Raw genomic sequence first — 23913 nt, 5'->3', positions numbered from 1 at the left:
TCCTGGTATATTACCTTGTAACGTGAATGATGTAAATCTACTGTTTACCTTGCGATGGTAATGGAGGATAAACCGACTGTCACAGTGAAATCCTTCCACACCGTATTATAAACTGCTGTGCAGTGTTTGGCATCTAATATGACTTCAAACTAACGGATCTATAACTCAAACTGTCCCTCCAGGAACATATTTCATCTTCTCACCTGACCTGAAGCAACAAAGCCCCATCCCTTGCCTTTTTTTTCAGTCTGAACGCCCACTAAGAGAGGCAATGAGTTTGGCTATCTTATGACAAATCGACCATAGCAAACACTTAATTATTCAAAAATGTTGACTATATTGAATCATTTTGATTTATATAGTCACTGTTTATATACATACACACAGTGGATTACATACTCTGCAGGTATGTTTCTCTGAAATTCCCTTATGTCCCACTCATAGAGTGGACTTAACATATTGCCCTGCCTCAGCGACAGCACAAACACATTAGCATACCCTCTCTGTGCTGAGTAGACCAAATGAACTTCTGTGGAAATAGCCCACTAAATAGCCTCCATCCCAGCATCAAATCTCATTTGCAAATAAGGAGGAAAGAAATGCACATTTTGATACAGTACAATAAAAAACTGGGCCCAAGAGGCATTCATGGAATGACCACATGTTATACTCAATTAGCATTAAAACAATGGCTCCACAGTCAGCAGTCATATCCTGAGATCTGAGCTGTGAAGAAGAGGCAGAGGGACAGGAAGACCATATGTATGTATGCATGCCTCTCTGAATGGCTGCATATATGTATGCATGCCTCTCTGCACACATACCACAAAATGAGGGAAAAGAAAAGGCACTGACTTTTGATGTCGTTCCATAAAACATTTTACAATGAGACAGAAGAAAAAATAACTAAAAACATCTTTGAAACTCACCCATTCCCACCCAGACACATAACCACACACATACATGAGGCTGTGTATGTTTAGCTGTCTGTGTTTCAAACAGACGTGGAAGGCACAAAAAGCAAAACATCCTGAGGGGAAGGGGGAAACATGTAAATCTATCTACCCGTTTCCTGATAGTGTTTGGTGTTACGCCCTTTTCTCCAACCGTTTTCTTCAACAGCAGTTGGAGATGATCAAATACTAAACTATCCAAACAATGAATGGGCAAAGATGAAGTCCAGGATATCAGCTGCATTCCAGAGACAAATTGTGTTAACATTTTTCTGAGCTTGGAAGGAATGTTTTTACTCATGTCCTGTGAACTGGTCATTCGTTTTCGTGACTGATCTCTGCAGTGGACGGCCACTTCTCTCCCGATGCCTGTTATCTGATTCATAGCAACACTCATCCACACCACACACTTGCATCCTCCTCAGCACATACTCACTTCCTGCAGCACAGAGAGCCAGAAGGAGCACAGAGGCCGGCAAGCGCCTCCAAATAAAATACAGATGGAATTTCACATGAGGTGTCTGGGGGCTACAAAAGATGCTTTTATGTCTCCACAGAAAGAAACAAAAATGTGGTCTTACACACACAACTTTCACGATGAAGAATTGAGTCATTGTTCAGACATAGTGGGCTGGGTCATTACAACCTTTTGTTGATCCAGTGATTCAGGCCATTGACTGAGATGAAGGGTTTTTAAACTTCCTTATTCACATTCTTGATCGAACGATTTCAAATATCCTGTCATTAACATGAAACTCCATCAGTTGAATAAACAAAAATGTTATCTTCTATCAGCACGAATATTTAAAGAAAAAGAAAAAGATCACATGATAGTTGGTTCATTGAATTTGCTCTCTGTTTGCTCGATTTCTTTTTTCGATTAATCGTTTAGTTAGCAATTTCTCAGAGCAGGCGGTGACGTTTTTAAATGTCTTGTTTTGCATGACCAACACTCAAAAACGATACACAATAAAAAGATATTCAATTTACCATTTATGACCAAAAACAAAACAACAAATCCCCACACTTGAGAAGCTTCTGCTTGAAAACATCACTGAAATGATAGATCAACTATAACTGTAGCGTGGCCTTTAGATTTTTTGCTGCAGCTCGGACTAAAATGAACAGCGAGTGACCTCTTGACAGCTGTGTGATGGTCAAGCTCATGTGTATGTGAGGCACACATGGTTAATTTACTCCTCCGCACTCCATTAAAAACAGATGGACACAGAATCAGCTGTTTCTTTTTCCCGTCATGCAGGATTTCCTCTTTCCAGAACATCTCTGCTATGTTGGTGTGTGACAGAGCTCTTTGTGCACACACACACCACCTGTCAACCCGATGTGTGAAGCCTCAGTTAGGGACAGATATGAAGCAGGTGTAACAACACGCTCTTCCCCTTAAAGCAGCAGACAAACTCAACTCCCAAGACACAAGAAACAAGAAATCAGAGGAATAAAGGCAATGAAGACATTACAGAGAGAAAGGTGTCTGCTCCCCCGCTCAGCTGCATGACAATTCATATTAATGGATGTGTCTCTGAATGCTTTGCAAGTCTCTACAACAAAGCCTGTTCCCTGGAGATCAAATGCATGATTTGTGCTTCTATCATCAACCGTCTCTTACAGCACAGCACTGAGACTCCATTTAACATCATCAGTCCCTTCTGAACGAGGAATATAGGCTAGAGAGAAACATTATAAAAGGGGGAGAGTATCAGATAAGAGCTCTTAATGTTATGAAGATGAGCACATTCAGTGCTGCTCAGGGACTAAGCAGGCCTAAAGCCAGTTATCGCAGCGGATCCTACCTCTCATGGCCTTGGATTCAATGTGAGAATTGAGAAATAACCCAAACAATTTTGTTTGGTTTTCTGTAAAAAACTTCAAGCTCTCCTCTATTTCAATAAATACAGATCCAAGTGTGAACTCACCACCTGACAGGGCTGAGTACAGGCTCTTTGTTAAGTGGACATCCATTTGTAAATCTGAGTGGCCTCCACTTGAAATTGCTAAATGGACAGCTCGCGTAAATTACTCTTTATGTACAGCACTTTGTCAGGCTGTCTAATTGATTGTAGCACATGTATACATATCCTGTAACCCTGTCAAAAGCTCAGTATTAAGCCCAATAACCCTGTTTAAGTGTGTTGTGGATGGATGGCGAGGCATTCCCTCTCGCTCTCTCCCTCTGCTACCAACGCTGACCAGGGAGAGGACGCAGGCTGACCTGTGGCAAGAAAGGCCTCCTCAACATCTGTGTTTATCCTCTCGCTAAAACCAGCAGGCTATATTTACCCCAGTCAAACATACCCAGAGCAGAGAGGAGTCAAGAGTAGCCTGGGACACCTACTCAGTCTTATATCTGCCCTAACCTCTGTAAAAGCTATAAACTGTGCACACTGTCAGCGCTATTAGGCGAATGCAAGCACATTTACGCGCAGGAGGACTGTGATTCTCTGATTCATCCTCTTCCCTGAGAAGAAGACACAGATTGGTAAACAACACCTGAAGGGAATCTGACCTCTGCAGGAGTGAGAAGAAGAAGAAAAAAAGAGGAGCGAGGCTTGATAGATCAACTGCCTACCTAGTAAATGTTTTATAGCTGCACAGAAGGCCATAAACCAGAGACTCATTTCAGGAAACATTGGTGTGCTCCTCTTTCTGTAAATCTCTGACCTCTTGACACCGTCATGCGCGGTGACTTATGGATAAGACCCTCAAGGGAGGCAAATGCATCAAAGAGAGTAGGGACGGGGGGGCTTGCAATACTGTTGGTGGTCTGATACTATTTCATCTTAAACTGTAACACCTGCACTCTGACTAATATGTGTATGACGCAGGTCTACTGAACGCGCATTCAACCTGTGTTTGGCCCATTTATATTAGACAAAAAACTCCTGCACACTGTCTAAATTACTGCTGGAATTTTTATTTCTGATGTTAAAACAAGATAGAATCATCTTTTTGAGAATGTATTTTAGCCTTTGGGGCTTTAAGCATTCATTTTATGGGAATCTACTCATTTAATTTAAGTATTTTGGGGCACATTAGTGTTTTACATTTCTAGCTCCATATATGATATTAGTGATTGTCATAGAGTAAATTGATGTTGGTATTTATACCTTCCTATTGCCCGTGGGGAATGTAACGGCCGAGAGCTGAGTGTGACGGCTGCCTCGCTGAACTACTGCGTCTCTCACGCGTGTGGTATCCACACCAAGCCCCCAGAAAGAGCGCCGGTCGTTGATCTCAATTTTCATAGTGGCTAAATGATGGTACTACAACTTCCGTGTCCGTCACGTGATGCTATTGAGCCCAAAAATACTTTTTCCCATAGACCCTTATATTGGGAAATTTCCTCTGGATTTGAAGGGTGCTATAATTGCCTTGCTTTGACTATATTTGTTTTTAGTCTCAGATCATTCCTTGTATGCATCCCAGGTCCAGGTACCTGTATGAACTGAGTGAGTTGGATTACTGTGTCACAGTGACAATACTGACTTTGTGACTTATGAAACTGCGGTAATGTGAGCCGCAGAGTGGAAAAACCTTGGTACCGCCAGCCGCCGTCTGACTTCCGTTGCTCCTAACATAGTGTTATTATGGTAAGAGCGGCCTCTGAGCGATGCGATTGGCATTACCACAGTTTTGCACTCGGCGGCTCACGTTACCGCAGTCTTGGAAAGGGGTGAGTGAGCGGAGGGGTACTCAGCCACTAGATGCCACCAAATCCTACACACTGTACCTTTAAATAAAAAATATATCGGAAAACAGAAACATTTAAATAAATTGTCAACTTAAATAGAAACACCTGTTCACCAAGGTATATTGCTGTCCCAACTGCACTCAACCCCGGTTGGGAAGAGGCAGTGATGCCAGGTGTGACGACGTGTGGTGGCAACACACTCAGATTTACCACTGACATGGGTTGAACGACCTGCGTCACAGTATTGGTTTAATAGGAGTATAAACCATCAGCATGGGCTACCAATAAACAGAGAGAGAGAGAGAGAGAGAGAGAGAGAGGTTTGAAATATATTTCAATGGCTGAAATCTAAGACAATGCTACATGTTCAGGCCCCTGAAAACACACACTTATACACACACACACCCGTCACTGTGCACCCTGACACAGACCAGATGGGATCTTTAGCCTAAGGTATCGTCCTCCCTCTCTGCGACCTAGCAGGGTACACCCAATGATTGTGATGGATGTTGTTTGAGGTGCTTGAGTGTGTGTTCTTCTGCACACTGTGAGAACACAATTTTTCATTTCTATTAACCCTTATTTAACTAAGACGCCTCTGAGGATTAAATAGGAATCTGGCAAGAGGTTTTTCGTTCTAAAATTACAAACAGCAGGAGGGCTGCCAATGTGTCGCGGTTAGGAAAGGAGAACTTTAGGCAGAGCTGGTGCCAAAACTCAAATCTTTGCGGCCTTAAAAACATCACAGAAAATACCCTCTTGGAAATGTATTGTTCACCCAACAGATGCCCTGTGTGTAAGTTCTTTAAAATCCTTGTCAAGAATAAAAGAAGAGGGAAAAATCTACAACTGATGAGTCACCTCAACAAAGATATGACATGGTGATTCAACTTTATGTTTGCAGGCGAAATAACTCAGGTGGCCCACATTCAGCTCTCTTTGAAGACAGGATCTTTTGTTCATGCAGCTGTTTGCAATGAAACACTGAAATAAGTAGCAAAAAATTTGAGATGTTCCTCAAGATCACAGACTGTAAGCAATTGTTATCTGGTACCCAGTGGAGCCAACACAAGCCGACTGCTGGAGGGGCTTTACAACTATGTGACGTGGGCCCAAAGTTATGAAATGCGTAGATTAACATGGATAATGTGATACCGTTGTAAAAATGCCAAAACAAACAAGCATATACAGACATTATGGACCTGGCAGGAGTTTCAAAAAAACGTGTAGTGTAGTTATGAAACATTTTGATTGAGAAGGGGAAGCTTAACTATTGGATCTTGAAATGTGTCCATTTTTGACTAGTTTCAGAGTGACACATTTTCCTGACCAAAACCAAAACTAAGAGTTCATAAATTACATTTTTCTCTCAATAGCATGGGGTTTAGGTCAGTAATTTTAAAGCTGTCTTGCATTGACATTAATTTTAATTGAGTTGGGTAACCCAAGCTGTACAACCTGGAGAACTATATGGCTTTTGGCAAAGGGTTTGTTACTTGAGCATGCTACAGAGCAGAAATGTAAATCTTTAAATAGAGTAGGCTATAACCGAATACTACACTACTACTAAACTGTGCTGATTTGTTTCAGTGTTCATACTAGAACTTGAGAAAATAGATATCTAAATAAGAATGCAAAGAATATCTAAAAAAAACATTTAATGACAATGACCGTTTTTACATTGTCGTTTTAAGGGCTCCGTTATTGTTGGCCCCATGGCTTGGCATACTAGGACGAGTGAAAAAGGCCCATTACACCACAACTATAGTAGCACCACACTGGGGCTGTACCTAATAACATTTTTTGGGCTTCGAAGCTTCGGTGAGAAATATTCGAAGGTATTCGAAGCTTCACAGAGCACACGCACCTCTACACCTAACAAATAGCGATATCCGTCTGAGAATAACTAATAATTATTAAGGTTGAATATGAATAATGTTGTGGGATTATTCCTTATTTTATAGGGTATTCTGGGATTTATACATTATTATTATTATTACATACTTATATAAAAAAAACAAAAAAAAACAAAGCATTCATATAGTGATTTGGAGATCAAATACCATGGCAATGGTCGAAGACCTACATCACCCCCAACTGTATAAAGACAGACAATAGTGGAGTTAAGGAGTTAAACTATAAAATAAATCATTGCATTTGAAGATACTATTTCCAATGTATCTACACCACAGTCTGAACTTCCTGCTTCTTGGTTTGCTTTATCTCTTGGAAGTCACAAGCCCCTGTTGTTTTCTATACATCCATCAAAGCCAGCTTGCAGGGACATGCTGCTGCTGCACTCACTGATGTAATAAATCATACTTAACTACAAGCATACTGCAGTTTTTTCTTCAGCTATCAAATTTATGGATTTTTTTGCATCGTCAGACAGGTAAAGACTTACGAAAGAAGACAGGAAAGGAGTACATGCTGTAAGTGAGATACAACGGTGAAGGTTATGAGCAGTGGCGGCCTTGTTTCAAACTCTAACGTCTCACAAGAGCAGCGTGTCTGAGGCAAGTGTCATTACTGGCAAAACATTCTTTGAATTTTCAACTAAAAACATACAACACTGGAGCTTCACAGACAGTTCACAGGCCATAAATAGCAAGTAAGTCTACTTAGTTTTGCTTTTCATATAGAACATTTTCAAACAACCATTAAAAGGATGGGAATTTCTTCCTGGAAGCTATAAACATAAAGCATTTAACTGACTTCTGCAGTCTGGTGCAACGCCTTTTGATCAAAGGAAACCGGATTTACAATATGGAGAACCATGTCATTATTATTCAGCATAAACTTCACAGTTCAGAACTGTATTCAAATCTCTCAAATGTAGATGACATGCAGGATTTTCCCCCATTGTGCAGCAAGCAAACAGTGGGCAGTGCTGCTGCTGCTGCTGTTGCAGGCTGGTATAAGTAGGATAACCAGGGTGAGACATTAAAAGCATCATTCTCAGATTTTCCCCGGTAATAATTATTCCATTAGTTCCAGATGGGAGGCAACCAGAGTAAATGATGCCCAGAATATGTGCAGTGCTGCCATGCTCTGCTGCTCTAGCACGACAGATCCATCATGCTGATACTCGACGTGTCATTTCCTGAGGGTTGGGGACTACAGCAGCAACAAGGGGGATCTCTATGAAAGGGAGGCATCATCACCTCTCCATTCAGTGCACACACTTGACCACACACATTTTTACTGTGTGCACTTTCTGCACACACACGTCTTTTTGACAGCTGAACTGAGTCTGCATGTCCAACCAAGATAAGATAAGATAAGATATTGCTTTATTAGACTGCAGTGGGGAAATTTGCAGTGTACAGCAGCAAAGGGGATAGTGCAAAAAAACAAGATGCATCAGCTAACACAGTAAAAAAAAAAAAAAAAAAAAAAGAGCTAAACAAAGTGTAACAAAATATGAACCATTTAAATAGAAGGAAGTATAAAAATAGGAGCAGTATATACAGTATTGACAATAAACAGACTATTAACAGAATTGCACAAGTGGAAAAATGATATGCACACTACCAACAACCACGATCAGTTCTCCACATTTAAAAACATGTTGCACTCTGCAAAACCAGTGGTATTTACAACTACTGCAACAATCCTGTGAAAAAAAATAGTGTGTAACCAGCACAGCCAGATATTTCCCCATGCAGCTCATTCTTGAAACAAGCCTCCAGCAAAAAAAAGGCAACTTCCGATTTGCAGCAACTACAACTACTCGAAATTCAAAGCTCGTCCAAGGCTAAACTAGCTGGCTAGCCCTGCTCCCCCAAACAAAGCTCTCATTGTCTGGAACTTGTAGTCTCTTGTAGTCTCTTGGCCCCTCACAACTGTGATTAACTCAGGTGCTAAAAAACTACAAGTCTAGTACGGCAGAGTCTGCGCATGCGCAGTGGAGTCTTACTGCTCAGGAAGGTTGTAGAGTATGTTAGTAGTGGATGAATTGTTGCGTATTTGAGGTGTATTTGAGGCTGTTTATCTACTCTGTTGAATGAAAGGGGGTCAAAGTGAAGCGTTGAGCCGGTGTGGACGGTTTCAGGCGGTGTTCAGACTAATAAAGAGCCGTAGTAGAGAGCCTGTTCTCTGCATTGACTGAAGTTAGTCGGCTCGGCTCGGCTGTCTCTCGGTGCTTCACTTCGTCACTTTTCAAGCTCTGAATTAACCGAAAATGTTCAACTAAAACTGTTCAGAGAAAGCCCAAAAAAGGAGCACACCTTACCTAACTCCCGGTGGTTCCGCTCGGCTCCTATTCCCGTTAAAATAACCCTCCAGACACGGTGGAAACACGTCGTTGTTGTAGCCGACGGTCGACTGACTGACTGACTGACTGTTCACCGACCGTTGACGCTGCCAAGAATGCTCAACCGAAACCACCCGCACTAGTGATGTGTTGATCCGAACGAGTCGGCTCTTTCAGCCGGCTCTTTTAAATTAACGATAAGAGCCGGCTCCCGTCCGAGAGCCGTTTTCTTTTTTTCTTTTTTCTTTTTTAATTAATTCAGGGCAGGATGATAGTATGATCTTCTCCACGCCACAGGCACTCCATGCACTGACTGTGACTGAATGTTGTGTTAATGACGTCCGTGTGACCAATCAGGTGATGACAGACAAGGATCATACCATCAAGCAGGGAGGGGCAGGTGTGCGCGGTGGGCTGATGGTCTACAGGTACAGAGCAGGAGGGAGAGGAGGAGAGAAAGAGAGAGGAGTGTGGTGCGCGAATAGCAGACAAGATGAGTTAGGGTACGTGTCCACAGGCTCCGTGCTTTCCACGCTTCCCATTCATTGTCTATGTAAGCAGCCGTGCAATGCATTCTGGTAGCGTGGCATCGCGATTTGAGAAACGGAGCGTCACAACGCCCGCTCCTCATTTGCATAAAGATGAGGGCTAGTCTACTTTATGCAATTTACGGGCGTCTGAAGCGACTCGCCGCCTCTCGAAACTCCCGAGAGTCTTTTAAAATAAACGTTGTCGATCCAAAATAAAGACAGATTTAGCAACTGCATGGATTATTTCTCGCCTCAAATGTTTTCAGAAACACATTTCGGTGAACTATTTTCGTGAAATAAGAGAAGAAAGTTTCCAAACGAGCCTCCAGTTTGAAAGCTGGGAGCAGCAGCCCACGGGGGGAAAGCTTTCGTCCAATCAGGTGGGGACAGCCTTGTGTCTAGTGACAGCCCACAAAACGTCCAATGTTGGGAAGCGTCGCGTCCCCTCGCAATAAAAAAATGCCCCTGTGGACACGTACCATCACAGTTGGAAACGAAGCAGCATGTAAAATTACGGTATTCTGGAAATTATAAGGTTTAGTATAATTATATTGAATAATTTAAGTGATATATATGCACACATACTAATCATAGGTCAAAACAGTGCTAAATTTGGCTGAATTATAAAAAGGCAGAAGTGGTAAAATGAAGAGCCGTTTGGGAGCTGAAAGAGCCGGATCTTCTTTGGTGAGCTGAGCCAAATGATCTGGCTCACTAAAAAGAGCCGGAATTCCCATCACTAACCCGCACACTCACTGCGCATGCGCAGCTCTGGTTGGCGCAACCTAACTGATAGTAACACACACACAGGGGGCAGCACGAGACTACCACTGGGACTGTGGACACACACACACACACACACAGACACACGCACGCACGCACGCACGCACACACACACACACACACACACACACACACACACACACACACACACACACACAGCTTTAATGAACATCTGGTCAATTAACTGTGAATATTAACAGGAAACTACATCTGAGTGTAAAACACACGGATGGAAATAACACCAGAGAAGCATTCTGTATATATTGATCATGCTGCCTGGTCACATTTTGATTATTATGCATGGCACACAAATTAGTCAATAGCACAACCTTGTGGTCGCTAAAAAAAAATCAGTCCTCTCTGATATCAGCATCAGCTTTATTGGCCAAGTATGTGTACACATAAATAGACATACAGGTAAACATAACATTATATTACATAGTGACTGTGTAATATCATTATCAATATTACTACTCAGGTGTAATTCCTACTGTGCAATATTTTCAGGTGGAATTTCATTTCATTCTCACTGTGCAATATCATTTTCCACTTGTGCAATTTTGTTAATAGTCTGTTTATTGTCAATACTGTATATACTGCTCCTATTTTTATACTTCCTTCTATTTAAATGCTTCATATTTTGTTACACTTTGTTTAGCTCTTTTTTTTACTGTGTTAGCTGATGCATCTTGTTTTTTGCACTATCCCCTTTGCTGCTGTACACTGCAAATTTCCCCACTGCGGGACTAATAGAGGAATATCTTATCTTATCTTATCTTAGAAGTACGTGAAAAATATGAATATATACTGTATGCATATAATGCAACAATAAACAACAACATAGCCTACAATGTCTATATGAGTCAATCCTGTACATTGTATGTCTAACTAACATTGCATATATGTTAGTTACTAGGCTATTTGACACATTAATTAGAGTAGATTAGATTAAACTTTATTGTCTTTGCACAGAGTACAAGTACTGAAGTGCAAAAGGATAAAGTGCAGAGTAATGTACAGAGTAATGTACAAAATAAATTGTATGAATACATGGAGTAAGCCTATAGAATAAACAGCAGGGGGTATGAATACACTAAGATATATATATATAGTATGAACAGTACAAACATGTGCAATGGTTGCAGTAGGCAAAATATATATGCCTAGTGTAAGGTATGAGTACAAGTAAGAGCAATAGTAACACAGAATAAACAGCTGGAGGTAGGATATGAATTCTGTGTATACACGATAAATCATATATGTATATAGTATGGGGGTAGTAGTATAAATATGTATCCTATGCATGTAATTCAGATAAGTTTAAAAACAGTTGTCAAATACATTCAGAAGTGTAATTAATTGTTAAATATCACCAACATGCAGGACTCAATCACATTTTCTTTTAATTGAGTCAATATCACCATTTTCACGTTCGTCAATTATTAATCATGTTTTGGGAACATTTTGGGAATTACTCCCTGGGAGACCAAAAAACATCAGAGCCAAAAGTAACCACAATAAAGATAAATCAAAGATAACAAGTTATAAAGTACATGTACATTTAAATTCCACTACGGTCTTAATCATTTTAAAAATGCATATTATAAAGTGACTTTTTTAACATAGGCTTAACATTCAATAGATACATTTTTTAAAAAGTAATAAAAGTAATACTACTTCACAACTATCAAATAGCAGATAGTGCACTGATCCTGATTGATTAGATTTAATCAGACCATCTTTAGAAACAAGTTCATTGGTAACCTGCCTAGTTAAATAAACTACATAAAATAAACATACAGTAGGCCTACAATTAGTTAGGTATTGACAAAATAATACATAGTGTCACATTTCTACCTTTTTCCTCTCTCTTTGTGTAATTAAAGTTGCACTTGTAGCTTAAATAGACAGTCTGCCGTCTGTGGAAGAACAAATACTGCAAATATATCTGATCTGTGGTTTTAAAGTAACAATGCAGCCAAACAGAAAGTCTTCTGATCAGCTCTAACACCAGAACAAAACCTACAACCTAAGTGTCTTGATCTCTGCAGCTGCAGCTGTCTCTGAACCAGAGGATGATGTCGATAATGGGGTGGCAGTAAATAGAGTGATTTCTTCAAACAAAAATAACTATGATAAAAAAGGAGTCAAAAAATTGTTGAAACCTTATTTACTGCTTGGATGAAGAAAACTAGAGAACTAAGTTTGACTCAAATAATTTTCCTATTTCTGAAAAGCATAAGACACACTCAGATACAAACACCAGACCGTTATACAAAAGACTGACCTGCACTGTCTATAACACTTCCCCCTTCCACCAACATTTCTTATTTGTCTCATTTTGTTTGTTTCGTTCAATTTTCCCCATCACGTTATTCCTGTCATGTCACCCAATGTATTTCATTTTGTCTTGTCAAGTATCACCGGTCTTGTCTTACATCACTAAATAATTTAAAAAAAGAAAAAGCATAGGACACTGAACCACCACTAAATACATTGTGTTTCACTCATTACGCACTAGGGGTCAGTACAGCTTAAAATTTGATGGCCAGGGATATTACTTCTGTATATGGCATGAAAAACCCATTGATTGGTTGTATTCTGAAATGCAATGAAATTTCTCCTCCCCAAAAAATTTGTAAATAAAATAACAGTTATTATTCAGGTATTATTTGCTTTAATGAACAATTGGATTTATACACACTGTGATCCAACAACATCCTGTGTCCCCAAACTAATGTCTTTTTCTCAGGAAACACAATCGTATGCAATGTCAAAAAATTATGACGTTATTTTTTTCTCACTTTATCCTCTCCTATATATATATATATATATATATATATATATATATATATATATATATATATATAAAAAAAATAAAACCCCTATTTTTGCATGTATAAAGGTGCAGGTGAAACTCAGCTCCTAGTCCGCCTACAAATAGTTTATAGAGTATTTGTAACATTTCAACAGCTTATTAGTTGAGAGTCAACAATTCAACTGTTTTTGCTTTGTCTGTACAAGTTTAACAGATTATCTATATGTGACAATTTATGAACATACCTGCATATTCTTATAGGAATTTAGTTGAACATGAACTACGCACTCAACCTATGTAAATCTTAGATTCACTGTTCTTCAACTACATGAGCCTCGAGCTGCCAAAGTGTCCTTGAGCAACATACTCCATCCCTGCCAGCTATGGCAGTCCATTCTTGGTATACATACATATATATTAAATTTAAAAAAAATGGGGCTGTTGTTCTTTTGTGACCTTTGACCCCTGACCATGTAGGCCTACATGTTCCAGTGAAAAACCCTCTAACATTGTATTACATTATTATTATTATTGACAGATAAATGATCATGCAATAGGGCAATGCATGGCAATGTAGAATAAATTAACTATATCTTTGACGACTCATTACATTCCTAATTATTTAGTTAAATTAGCTGCCATTATGATGTAGGTCAGCAGGATATGCCCCATGCAACTACATTACCCACAGTGCAACAGCCCACCCTCACCACCAGCACAGTCTCGTTCCAACCCTGAACAGACTGTCCTCCTCCTCCTCCTCCTCTCTGCACGCTGGAGCTGCTGCACCCAGATCTGCAACACACGTGATGTGCGTAAATGCGCACACAGACCTGCGCGCTCCAAACCATCACCATCGCTATGTTTTGTAGATCGGTGACAGAAGAAGCACTTGTTCCCACGTATGTGGACTGCGCCCCGGTGTACTTGGATGCAAAAACTCAGCCCACAGACTTGACAGCTCGGTGCTGGAAATGTCACGTCTCTTTGGAGGAAAAAGCGTTTTTTAGTTGGTCGCCAAAATTTGTGTTACTGACCTGGATGGTGCCTCTTTTTACTCGGATGCAACCACACGCCCATGCGACGATATCAGTGGATGTTGCTGCCTTCAGTGTCCAGGTTAGGTTACAGTAAATGTTTACAAATACAGCTGTTTCTGGCAGGCAAGCTGGGACTGGATACAACATTATACGCGCATCATAAATAACTGTTTCTATTATTATTATAAGGATGGGATCTATTTATAAGGGAATCATGGAGCTTTCATCGCCTTATATCATCTCGTCCTATACTCTAGGCTGATGCTGCAAATGCCTCCACGCAAACCTTTATATTTTCCACCTGATGGTTTCTGTCTTTCCTAAACAAGTCGTGGACTATCGATTGATGATCTGCCATGCGTGCTCTGGAGGCAGCAGGTTATAATAAATGCTGGCATCCCTTTACTGTCTGCAGCGAGGAACAGTTTCTTTTCTCACCGAGGACTCGTCACCAAATGGACGGGGCCTTTTTGATAAAAGCTATTCATGGACGCTGAAACCGGCTCATGCATGTACCATTTAGCCTCCACTGGCTTGTTGGGATGTAGGGCGAATATCCGCGGATATTTCCAAACATAGAGGAGAAAACAGCCCGTCGTTCATGGAGATGGGTGGCGGGGGAGGTGCATCGACACTGGGCTGGATGAGAAATAATGAGGACCCCTGCTTAGAGGATTTCACTCAGCTCAAACACAGACTGTTGTTTTTATTGGCAGCCTAAATAGCCCATATTCCACATTATTCAGTTTTATTATAACCTGAGTGTCTGTGTTGAGCCCTCAGAGCCAAGACACTTTAGTTCTCAATGGGCTGGTATGTGTTTATTAGGGAAAAAGATTCAAAACTATAAATTATGAGCCCAGATTTTGTTTTTGTTAAGTTTAGATGAACCCTGCTTAATTGTAAAGCAATGTAGAACATTGTTATTAAGTATGTAACTGCTTCATGAATTCACTCACTGATCAGGAGCTCATGAGACTGAAGGCATCTTTCTGTGGGATTTCACCAGCTGTTTCTTAGATAAACATACATTCACGTTCTCCTGTCTGTGGCAGCTTTCCAAAAGACCCAATAGTGGAAACAATCAATTAGGTTTCATTGGGGTTACACTCATGGATCTGCTCTTGCTGAGTGTCATTGTTTGACCTGATGTACGTTGTCCCTGAGTGAACTTGCCTTTGGGAATACATGCTACTTACACACTGCGTAGCAACAGCACAGCAGCAACCGGTGACAGGATTTGGCACAGTTTCAACAGCGAGATGTGGTGATGGGGGGGAGCAGTTGCAGCTCTCTGATCCTCTGATCCCCTATCCCCCCCACTGGTGGTCGAGGACGCCTCGTCTCTGTCAATGGGCCATGTATGGATTTTGTGCCTGAGTTGACAGAGGGCAGGCCTACAGCGTCCAACAGCAGCCGGGCTGCCATGAACCCATACGGCAGAGCGAGCAGCGCGGCGGCCCCCCTGTCCTGCACCAGCTGTGGGGGCTGCTGCTCCCCGCCTCCCCCTTGCCTAATCCCGCCAGGACCTCCATCGTCTACTACCTCCTCCTCCTCCTCCTCCATGCCCCCGAATATGACCCCTCCGCCACCGATGTGTCCGGCCCCGGTGGTGCAGGTGGAGAACGGCAGCAGCTGGAACTCCTCCTCCGGCTCCCCAGACTCCCACCCTGGTCACCGCTGTGGCGCCAACAACCCCAACCCATACTGGACGGCAGTGTTTGACTATGAGGCCACAGCAGACGAGGAGTTAACCCTGCGGCGCGGGGACCTCCTCGAGGTTCTCTCCAAAGACTCCAAAGTGTCTGGGGATGAGGGTTGGTGGACAGGCAAGATCCAGGACAAGGTGGGTATCTTTCCATGCAACTACGTCACAAGGGGGGACGCCGCCAACTACCAGCAGCTGACCGCTGGAGGGCTGGTGGCTGGCGGGGTGGGTGCCTGCCCCTTGGAGATAGACTTCAAAGAACTGTTCCTGGAGGAGGTGATTGGAGCTGGTGGGTTTGGGAAGGTGTACAAAGGATTATGGCTGAGAGAGGAAGTAGCAGTAAAAGCCGCCAGGCAAGATCCAGATGAGGATATTAGTGCCACAGCAGAGAGTGTGCGGCAGGAGGCCAGGCTGTTCTGGATGCTCCGGCATCCCAACATAATTGCTCTCCGTGGGGTCTGCCTGAGGGAGCCCAACCTGTGCTTGGTGATGGAGTTCGCCAGAGGGGGGGCTCTGAACAGAGCGCTCGCTGGAAAGAAGGTTCCCCCGAGGGTTCTGGTGAACTGGGCAGTCCAGATTGCCACAGGGATGGACTACCTGCACAACCAGGCGTTCGTACCGATCATCCACAGAGACCTCAAGTCCAGCAATAGTAAGTACTGCAAACAAGTCAGACTCATCATCATCATCAGAGAGGCTCTTCATCAGTAGATGGAGTTTGCTCAGTTGTCATGGTGATGTTTCAGCCATTATGATGTGACCTAAAATGGGCACATGATAACAGGTGTTATTTACAGGTTGGAGATCGTAACCCAGTTATTGCATGATCAAAATGTGGCTGAAGGTGCCAGGATAGTTACACTAAGAAGACCTTGCACTAAGATATTCTTCGTCACAGTACAATTTCCAAGGTCAATAAAGACCCTTAAAGCTTGCCTCTCTATATGTATCATCTAACACCAGGTACATATGTAATATAGACCCAAATACAATAAAAAGCAGCACACGAAATACACAAAAAAACAGCTCTGCTGTGAACTATACTCCCTTCTATAGAGACATACTCTGTTTATTAGGTACACCTAGCTAAAACTAAAACAGTCTAATACAACAGCCCTGCAATATATTCTACCTTCATGAAGGTTCTAATGTTCAGTTTGTGTTGAAGCTGTTTTAGAGAGGTGTTGATTCAACTTTATGATCACATTGGAGGATGTAGTTTGTGCTGCTGTTGAATTATATTGTGTTACACTAAAAGCTGTGTTTAGAAAAAAATAGCAAGTGGATCTTGACTTGTCAAACTTTTAAAAACAGTTTAAAAACTGAACAATATAACCTTAATGATGATAGAATATATTGCAGGACTGCATTAGTTTTAGCTAGGTGTACCTCATAAACTGGAAACTGAGTATCTGTTGCCCCCGCTCATCTGTTCTAAACAAATTAGGGGAACAACAGTATTTTGTTGGTTTGACAGGGATAATTAATAATAGGCAATGGTATCACAACATGTTGCCCATAGTAACAATGGTATCAGGATGATTATTTCGATGTGTAATATATTGCAAGACTCAAACATACCCTTTCAAAGGAATAGTTTGACATTTTGAGAAATGCGCTTATTCTTATTCTCGTTCTTACCGAGAGCCGGATAAGAAGATTGATATGAAGCTGTAGCCAGGAGGCAGTTAGCTTAGCTTAGCACAAAGACTGGAAACAGGGGGAAACAGATAGCCTGGCTTTGTTCAAAGGTAACAAAATCCTCCTACCAGCACATCCAAAGCTCACTAATTAACATTAGATTAGATTAGATTAGATTTCCTTTATTGTCATTGTACAGGTGCAACAAAACTGAGTTTGCAACTCCCCATCACATACACAATGCATTAAAAGACAGTCTATAAATACAGGGTACTGTATGTTATACAGTGTTATATCTCATTGGTTTCAACCATACAAAAACTGAAGCGTGAAAACGACATGTAGTTTTAAGGAGGGTTATGTCCCGGACTATTTCTTGTCTTATTTCTGAGTTTAATGTGTGAGTGAGCTTTAGAGATGCTGGTGGAAGATATTGTTACGTGTGGACAGAGTCAGATTAGCTGTTTCCTCCTGCTTCCATTTTTTGGGCTAAACTAAGCTAATCCCTATATAGTCTCCTGGTTTTACCTGTATCAATCTTCTCATTTCTCATCTTCATCCTTTAAAGTGGCAAAATCTTTCACATACAGCAGAGATCAATTCTTTTATAAGTCCTTAAGAACAGGGCAGAAATATCAAATAAGAGTAATATTATATTAGTCACCGTACTTTGATATGTCGCTGCAATTGTTCCACTTTTAATATTGACATCTGTATATGGTCACATCTGTTAGTTTCTCTGATTGGCCTCTCGTAACCATTTCATGACGTTACAGAAATGTGATGCCATTGAATATTCGCATACAGAGGTGTTTCTGGGAGCTGACACCGGATGAGAAACTTAAATTGAAACCAGCAGGGAGGCCTAAGTCCTGGAGAGCTGGTCTCCTTCTGCCATCTTTTCCCTGTCATCTCTCTCTGCACCTCCTCTTGCTCTCCATCCTCCTCCTCCTCTTTCCTCCCCTCCTCAAGGAGAGCAGTTCTGCTCTGCAACTCACTGTGCTATTTTTGGTCCTTTGTGCTACTTGCTGTTTAAAGACGCAGTTGCAGTTGTTGGTGCATCAAAGAAATAACATGCAGCGAGCATCTAAGTGCATTTTTATGTGTGTGTTTACATGCAGGTCAGGCTGTGTGTGTTTATCCCAAGTGACATGAGTGATGGGGGAGGGAGTGTACAAATATGGGTGGAGTGCGCAGGATGCTGACTAAAGGCCTTTTTAAAGAGGGAGACAGGCAGAAAGTAAGTGTAGCTTAAACACACTCGCTGCTGATCTGCCGAAATGTTTCCTAATCTTCAATCCCTCACTCGGTCTCCTCAAGTATCACTCTTAAACATGCTCCCATCTCCTTACTCTCCCTCCTCCCTGCGCGGCTCAGTAACAGTAACGACGAGGGATCAGATGCGTATTGGACAGCGGAGCCCTGGCAACAACAACACCATAACGCCGCCTTTCCATGGTGACATGGGCACTGCTTCTCTGTCACTGAGTCATACAGCTGCTAGCCGCTGTCAGCTGCTGCGCAAAATGTCAGTCCCCCAATTTAGAGTATTGTCTGTGAGAAAATAGCAACTGAAGAAATGCAGCACGAAGGGCTCGGACCCTGAATGATGGCTGAAAATGTGTGGGTGCTAATCGTTAAGTATGCGATTAGACTGTGACTCACACCCATACAGAGCGATGTTTGCATTAGCCTGGCGATGCCCAGAAGGGTGAAGCATGGAAGGAAAGTGAGAGACAGAAGTAGAGAGTGAAAAGATTGGGAGCACAACAGGGTGGAATAGATCAGGTTGTGGAGGGAGAATAAGCTCGGGGACCAGAGCGAGCGGAGATGTATGAAGCGAGAGAGGAGACTGATGGGAAAGAACAAGAGAAGGAGAGCGCGGGGGATAAACAGCGGTTCATCTCAGTTTAGAGTTACACCTCAGCTCATTGTCCAGGTGCGCTGGTCTCAGGTGTCCTCTTCAAACCGCCGACCACTTGGCATCGCTGCAGTTACAGAGCGGCTCAGGCCCCCGAGCTTCTCCTGTGTCTTCTCATCAGCCGGCTTCTGCTCACAAACACACAATCTAAACACACAATCTTCATCCTCCCTCGGTAGAATTCATCGAGGCAAAAACGTGACACTGCTCGTAGACTCGATGTGCGTTTGAAGCTTTACAAACATTTTACAACACAGGGATTTTTATTTCTGGCTCACTCAACATGCTTTCATCTAATTTTAGCCCAGCCAAGTTAAAGATTTTTTAAGGCGTGTCCTTGTGCATGTGTGAGAGTGTATTCTGTGTTTTAACCTGAATGAGTGTTGTAGGTCGGTCAAGGCCCCACAGTGTAACGGGGATAATCTGATTACCGTGACCTCCTTAGAGTGATGTCACAGCATGTTTGTGGGTTGGCAGGTCATGGCCCTTGTGGTCACGCCTTACCTGTCACTCTGATCCTGGATCAGCCTCCGGTCTCTCAAAGCATAGGGCACCAGTCCTCTTTGATTGGCTCAATTGACACGTGGGATTAAAGTAAAAACAAAGGACAGATTCAGAGCGCTCTCGATCACTACCTACATTATTTGTGTGAGACAAGGGCTGCAACTTTCATCTTCCATTAATCTGTCAATTGTTTTCTTGATTAAACAGTTAATTATACAGTCTATAAAATGCTGAAAAAGGTCCAATTTGACACATTAAAAAATTATTTTGTCTAACCAACTGTTCAAAACCCAAAGCCATTCATTTACTATCACAGAACACTAAGAAAACCAGTCAAGATTGACGTTTGAGAAGCTGGAACCAGTGCATTTTTGCTTAAAATGAGAAAAGTTGTTGCAAACTAAGTTAATCAATTAATTGACCAATTGGTTCAACTCCATACAAGACTAGATATTGATTTTGGCTATGATAATATCCTGATATAAAATCCTAAATGTTATTTTTTCATAATTGTAAGGCTAAACAACGATTCATTAAAGGTGCAGTGTGTAGGATCTGGCGGCATCTAGCGATGGAGTTGCAGATTGCAACCAACTGAAACTTCTCCCGTGTGCTAAGCGTATAGGAGAACTACGGTGGTCGACGTGAAGACGCGAAAACGTGAAAGGCCCTGCTTTTCCTGTCAAGAATCATTGTGGCAAAATCTCCAAGACCAAGATTAAAGGCGTAGTTCTACGCGTTCTACAGTTATTGTTTATATAGCAGACCGTTGCTATGTATAACAGATCTGCTATGGGTGCAGTTCTTATGTCGGACTCTGGCAGATCGTTTTTTTTTTGTCAAATTATTGATTTCTTAAGTAAGTAGCCGCGTAAAAAGCAGGATAATGTTATGAAATTAACCCGCGTCAGGGTCCGGCATCGCCCTGTCGGGGTTTATTTCACAACAATGACCAGCTCGCTGTACATTATCCCTAACTTGACATACTGTATTTGGTCATACATATTGTAATAGTCTGTGTTTCCTAGCCTGAGATATCGGTGTCTGTGGTCACTTTTTACTCAAGTGTGGACTTGGATACCTTTTGTAGAAGATTTTAGGCCACAGTTAACCGATGACAATTAAAGCCTTAACTACTGTATATTGATAAAGTGGTATAGTGACAACTAAATCAAACACAGAGATATAATTTAAGCCTATTCATTTACTTTTAATTCAACGTGAATGTCAAGAGATGATCAGAAAGATCTACAGTTCCATGGCAACCAAGCAAACTTTATCTGCTGATGAGTACTTTGTGATAAGATCAAAAGCACAGAAGTGAGTAAGTGGGCCTTGAGTTGATGTGCTTTATTACCTGCCAGGATATGAGACTGAGTCATGGTTCCTTTTTAATGGTAGGACCTACGTGTACGTCACTGAGAGTCACTGATACTTTATATAGAGCTCTATAGAGGCTTTGAGTCAGCTGCAGGTAAGACAATACAGGTGAGCTGAGCACTTGTCGCAGTAAGACACCAGGTCATATCTGTACCTGCAGCCTGCTCTTACATACAGTAAATGGAATATAGTTTGTCTCACTGTGTATGTTTATATACATACAGCTAATATTTGTCTTTCCCTTTTAACACCATAAGATGTCTCCACCTTAATCCAACTCTTATTAAAATGTGAATATAAGTAATCATTTTTTTGGTCCCAGATGAAGCATCTGTGATGTTTTACTGTGAATGCTCAGGCCATTAGACACTCAATAAAGAGGTTGACATTACCTGCTGCTTTCACTGCTGTAGCTTCAAATGGACGTCATGTTTACACAGTCAACAATCATCTGAATAGTGGGAGCCCCGTGTCTCGAAGCAGGCTTGTCAAGTAGCCTATAAGCTGTTTAGTATTAGCCTACAAAGCAAGAAAAGACAAATGAATGTAATAGATTTCTTTGGGCTTTTTCTTTTCTTTTTGGTGTTAAACTAGCTAGCATGACATCAAGAACAGGACATGCTGTAATAGCTAGTTAACAGATTAGCAAGGCGAGATATGGCAAATAGTCACCGTCATTGAAAAGCCTGCGTCTGGCTGTGTGTGTGTGTGTGAGAATATAAGAGTGAGTCTGTTGAGGAAAGGATTACGAGTGGAGGCCAGTGCCGGCTGATAATCCTCCAGAGAGACAGAGCGGTGGAGGCCGAGACTGTGACTAACTGGAGTGTGAGCTAGCAATACGACTAAATAGAGAGTAAGAGGCCGGTATCACACGCCTTTTAGCCTAAAGTGTTGAAGTATTTCATAGGCATGGATTTGAGAAATGATATATGTATATAGGCCATGTATGGATATGGCTCCTATTGGATTTAAGGGTGTCGCGGTTAGTTTGAGATATATTAAAATAACTTCAGTAAAATCAGTTTCAGTGATAAGAGACCTGCAGCTATAGTTGCACCAGCTGTTCCCAAGTTCGAACTTATATATGTAGCCTAGTTATAATGCATGTGGAGATTTAGGCAGAAATAGTGATGGGTTGTACGACACAAGCTCTTATGTAGAGATTATAACACGGCTTTGTTGAATACTTGATTCTGATTGGTTAATCACGGCGTTCTACGGTCTGTTATTTCCTTAAAGCAGACCGTTACCATGTATAACAGACCGTTGCTACGGGCGCAGTTCTGATGTCGGACTCTGGCGGACCGTTTTTTGTGTCAAATTATTGATTTCTTAAGTAAGTAGGCGTGTAATAAGTGGGATAATGTACAGCTAGCGGGTCATTGTTGTGAAATAAACCCCTTCAGGCCGACCCCTGTCAGGGTTTCTTTCACAACAGTGACCGGCTGGCTGTACATTATCCCTTACACAATGAGACATTTCCTACAAATTGTAAACTGTATTAATACAACAAAATCTCCATGTATGCCTGAATTAAGTCATATCGACATTTAGGCCTACAAAGGATTGGCAGTTAAGTTTAGATCGTTTTTCCCCCCTAAAATTGTAATTTTTGGAAGTTATACCACAACGTATGATGCTACAATGATAACATAACTAGGTAAGATACGTAAGAACATAACTGATTGCTTTTTTATGGGCTACAGATGTTTTCTAGCAACAGATTTCCCTGTTACTAAAGTCTTTACTAGCTAGTTTGAAACTAGGTAGTAGGTCTAGTTACTAAATATTCACACCCAGTAACTGTCAGGTGAACGGAGCTACTTGGACCAACTGACAAAGCTATTGTTAGCTTGCTTATATGACCTGTTTAGGGATGGTCAACACGTCTGACCTGACAAAATGCTGATTAATAGGCTAATTACCTGAACTGGGAAAATCTTTAATCACATTTCACACAAACAACACAACAAACCTCAAATTTTAATAGGTTAACATACTTTAATATAGCTAGTTACTAACATTAAAACTTAGTGGATGGATTTATGAAGAGATGCAACCCAGTCCTGATAGATAGTTGCATATTTACGGTGTCACTGTCTTTCCTGACTTAGTTTTATTTTTTGTTCAATTTAGGAAGATTTAATAATAAAATACACTTTTGGCCTTCATAAAGAGAAAATAAGGATTTTGAGAAATGAAGGGAACGTGTTCAAACAGTGGAAAAGAGGCTCTTGGACAGAATGATTACATGGCAGGCTGTGTTTTTTAATATCTGTGGGCATGTCTGCAAGCTTGGTGCGTGTGCCGTTGAGTAAGTAGGCCCGTGCCGTGTGCGTATGGAGGTCGGACAGCAGGACATGCTGGCGCTAGGGCAGAGCACTCACACTCCTGCTATCACACACACATGTACACACTCATGTACGCGCTGCGACAGGGCAACAATGACCCCATTCTCACACAGCAGCCCAAGACAGAGCGAGGGAGAGCAGGGCCCACAATGGCAGGAGTCACTGCAGGGGGGATGGCGGGGGCGAAGGATGGGAGATAGAGGCAGCGAGGGGCGACTGTAGGCCGTGAATGACAGAACGGAGAGATGGATGGAAGCAAGGCAGGATGGGCAGAAGAATGCAGTGGCTGTGGAGAAACCCCTGGAGGCTCGGTTGGGAAA

The 23913-nt window shown here is 41.8% G+C and overlaps 2 protein-coding genes and 1 long non-coding RNA gene across 5 annotated transcripts in view; 1 reads left to right on the top strand and 2 right to left on the bottom strand.

Annotated features, from left to right (window-relative positions):
- The window catches only part of sipa1l3 (signal-induced proliferation-associated 1 like 3), a 73097-nt gene extending 63754 nt beyond the window's left edge, over positions 1-9343 (bottom strand). For 2 of the 3 annotated variants that reach the window (XM_037774622.1, XM_037774625.1), the window contains exon 1: positions 8897-9343. The gene's annotated coding sequence lies outside the window, so the exon portion shown is untranslated. Of the gene's footprint in view, positions 1-8891 lie in introns of all 3 variants that reach the window. The other variant, XM_037774623.1, reaches the window with a different exon arrangement.
- Positions 9344-13467: 4124 nt separating this feature from the next.
- map3k10 (mitogen-activated protein kinase kinase kinase 10) overlaps positions 13468-23913 on the top strand; it is a 35742-nt gene continuing 25296 nt past the window's right edge. The window contains exon 1 of the mRNA XM_037774633.1: positions 13468-16448. Coding sequence (XP_037630561.1) covers positions 15452-16448 — 997 coding nt within the window. The 5' untranslated portion in view covers positions 13468-15451. The remainder of the gene's footprint in view (positions 16449-23913) is intronic.
- Positions 16422-20579, bottom strand: LOC119491081. Its single transcript, XR_005207531.1, has 3 exons — positions 19863-20579; positions 19360-19486; positions 16422-16557 (listed from the first exon to the last, which is right to left on the bottom strand). It is a non-coding gene; the product is annotated as an uncharacterized LOC119491081 (long non-coding RNA).

Source organism: Sebastes umbrosus, chromosome 7, assembly GCF_015220745.1.
Source record: "Sebastes umbrosus isolate fSebUmb1 chromosome 7, fSebUmb1.pri, whole genome shotgun sequence".
NCBI lineage: Eukaryota > Metazoa > Chordata > Actinopteri > Perciformes > Sebastidae > Sebastes > Sebastes umbrosus.
This window is presented reverse-complemented; position numbering and strand designations above follow the sequence as displayed.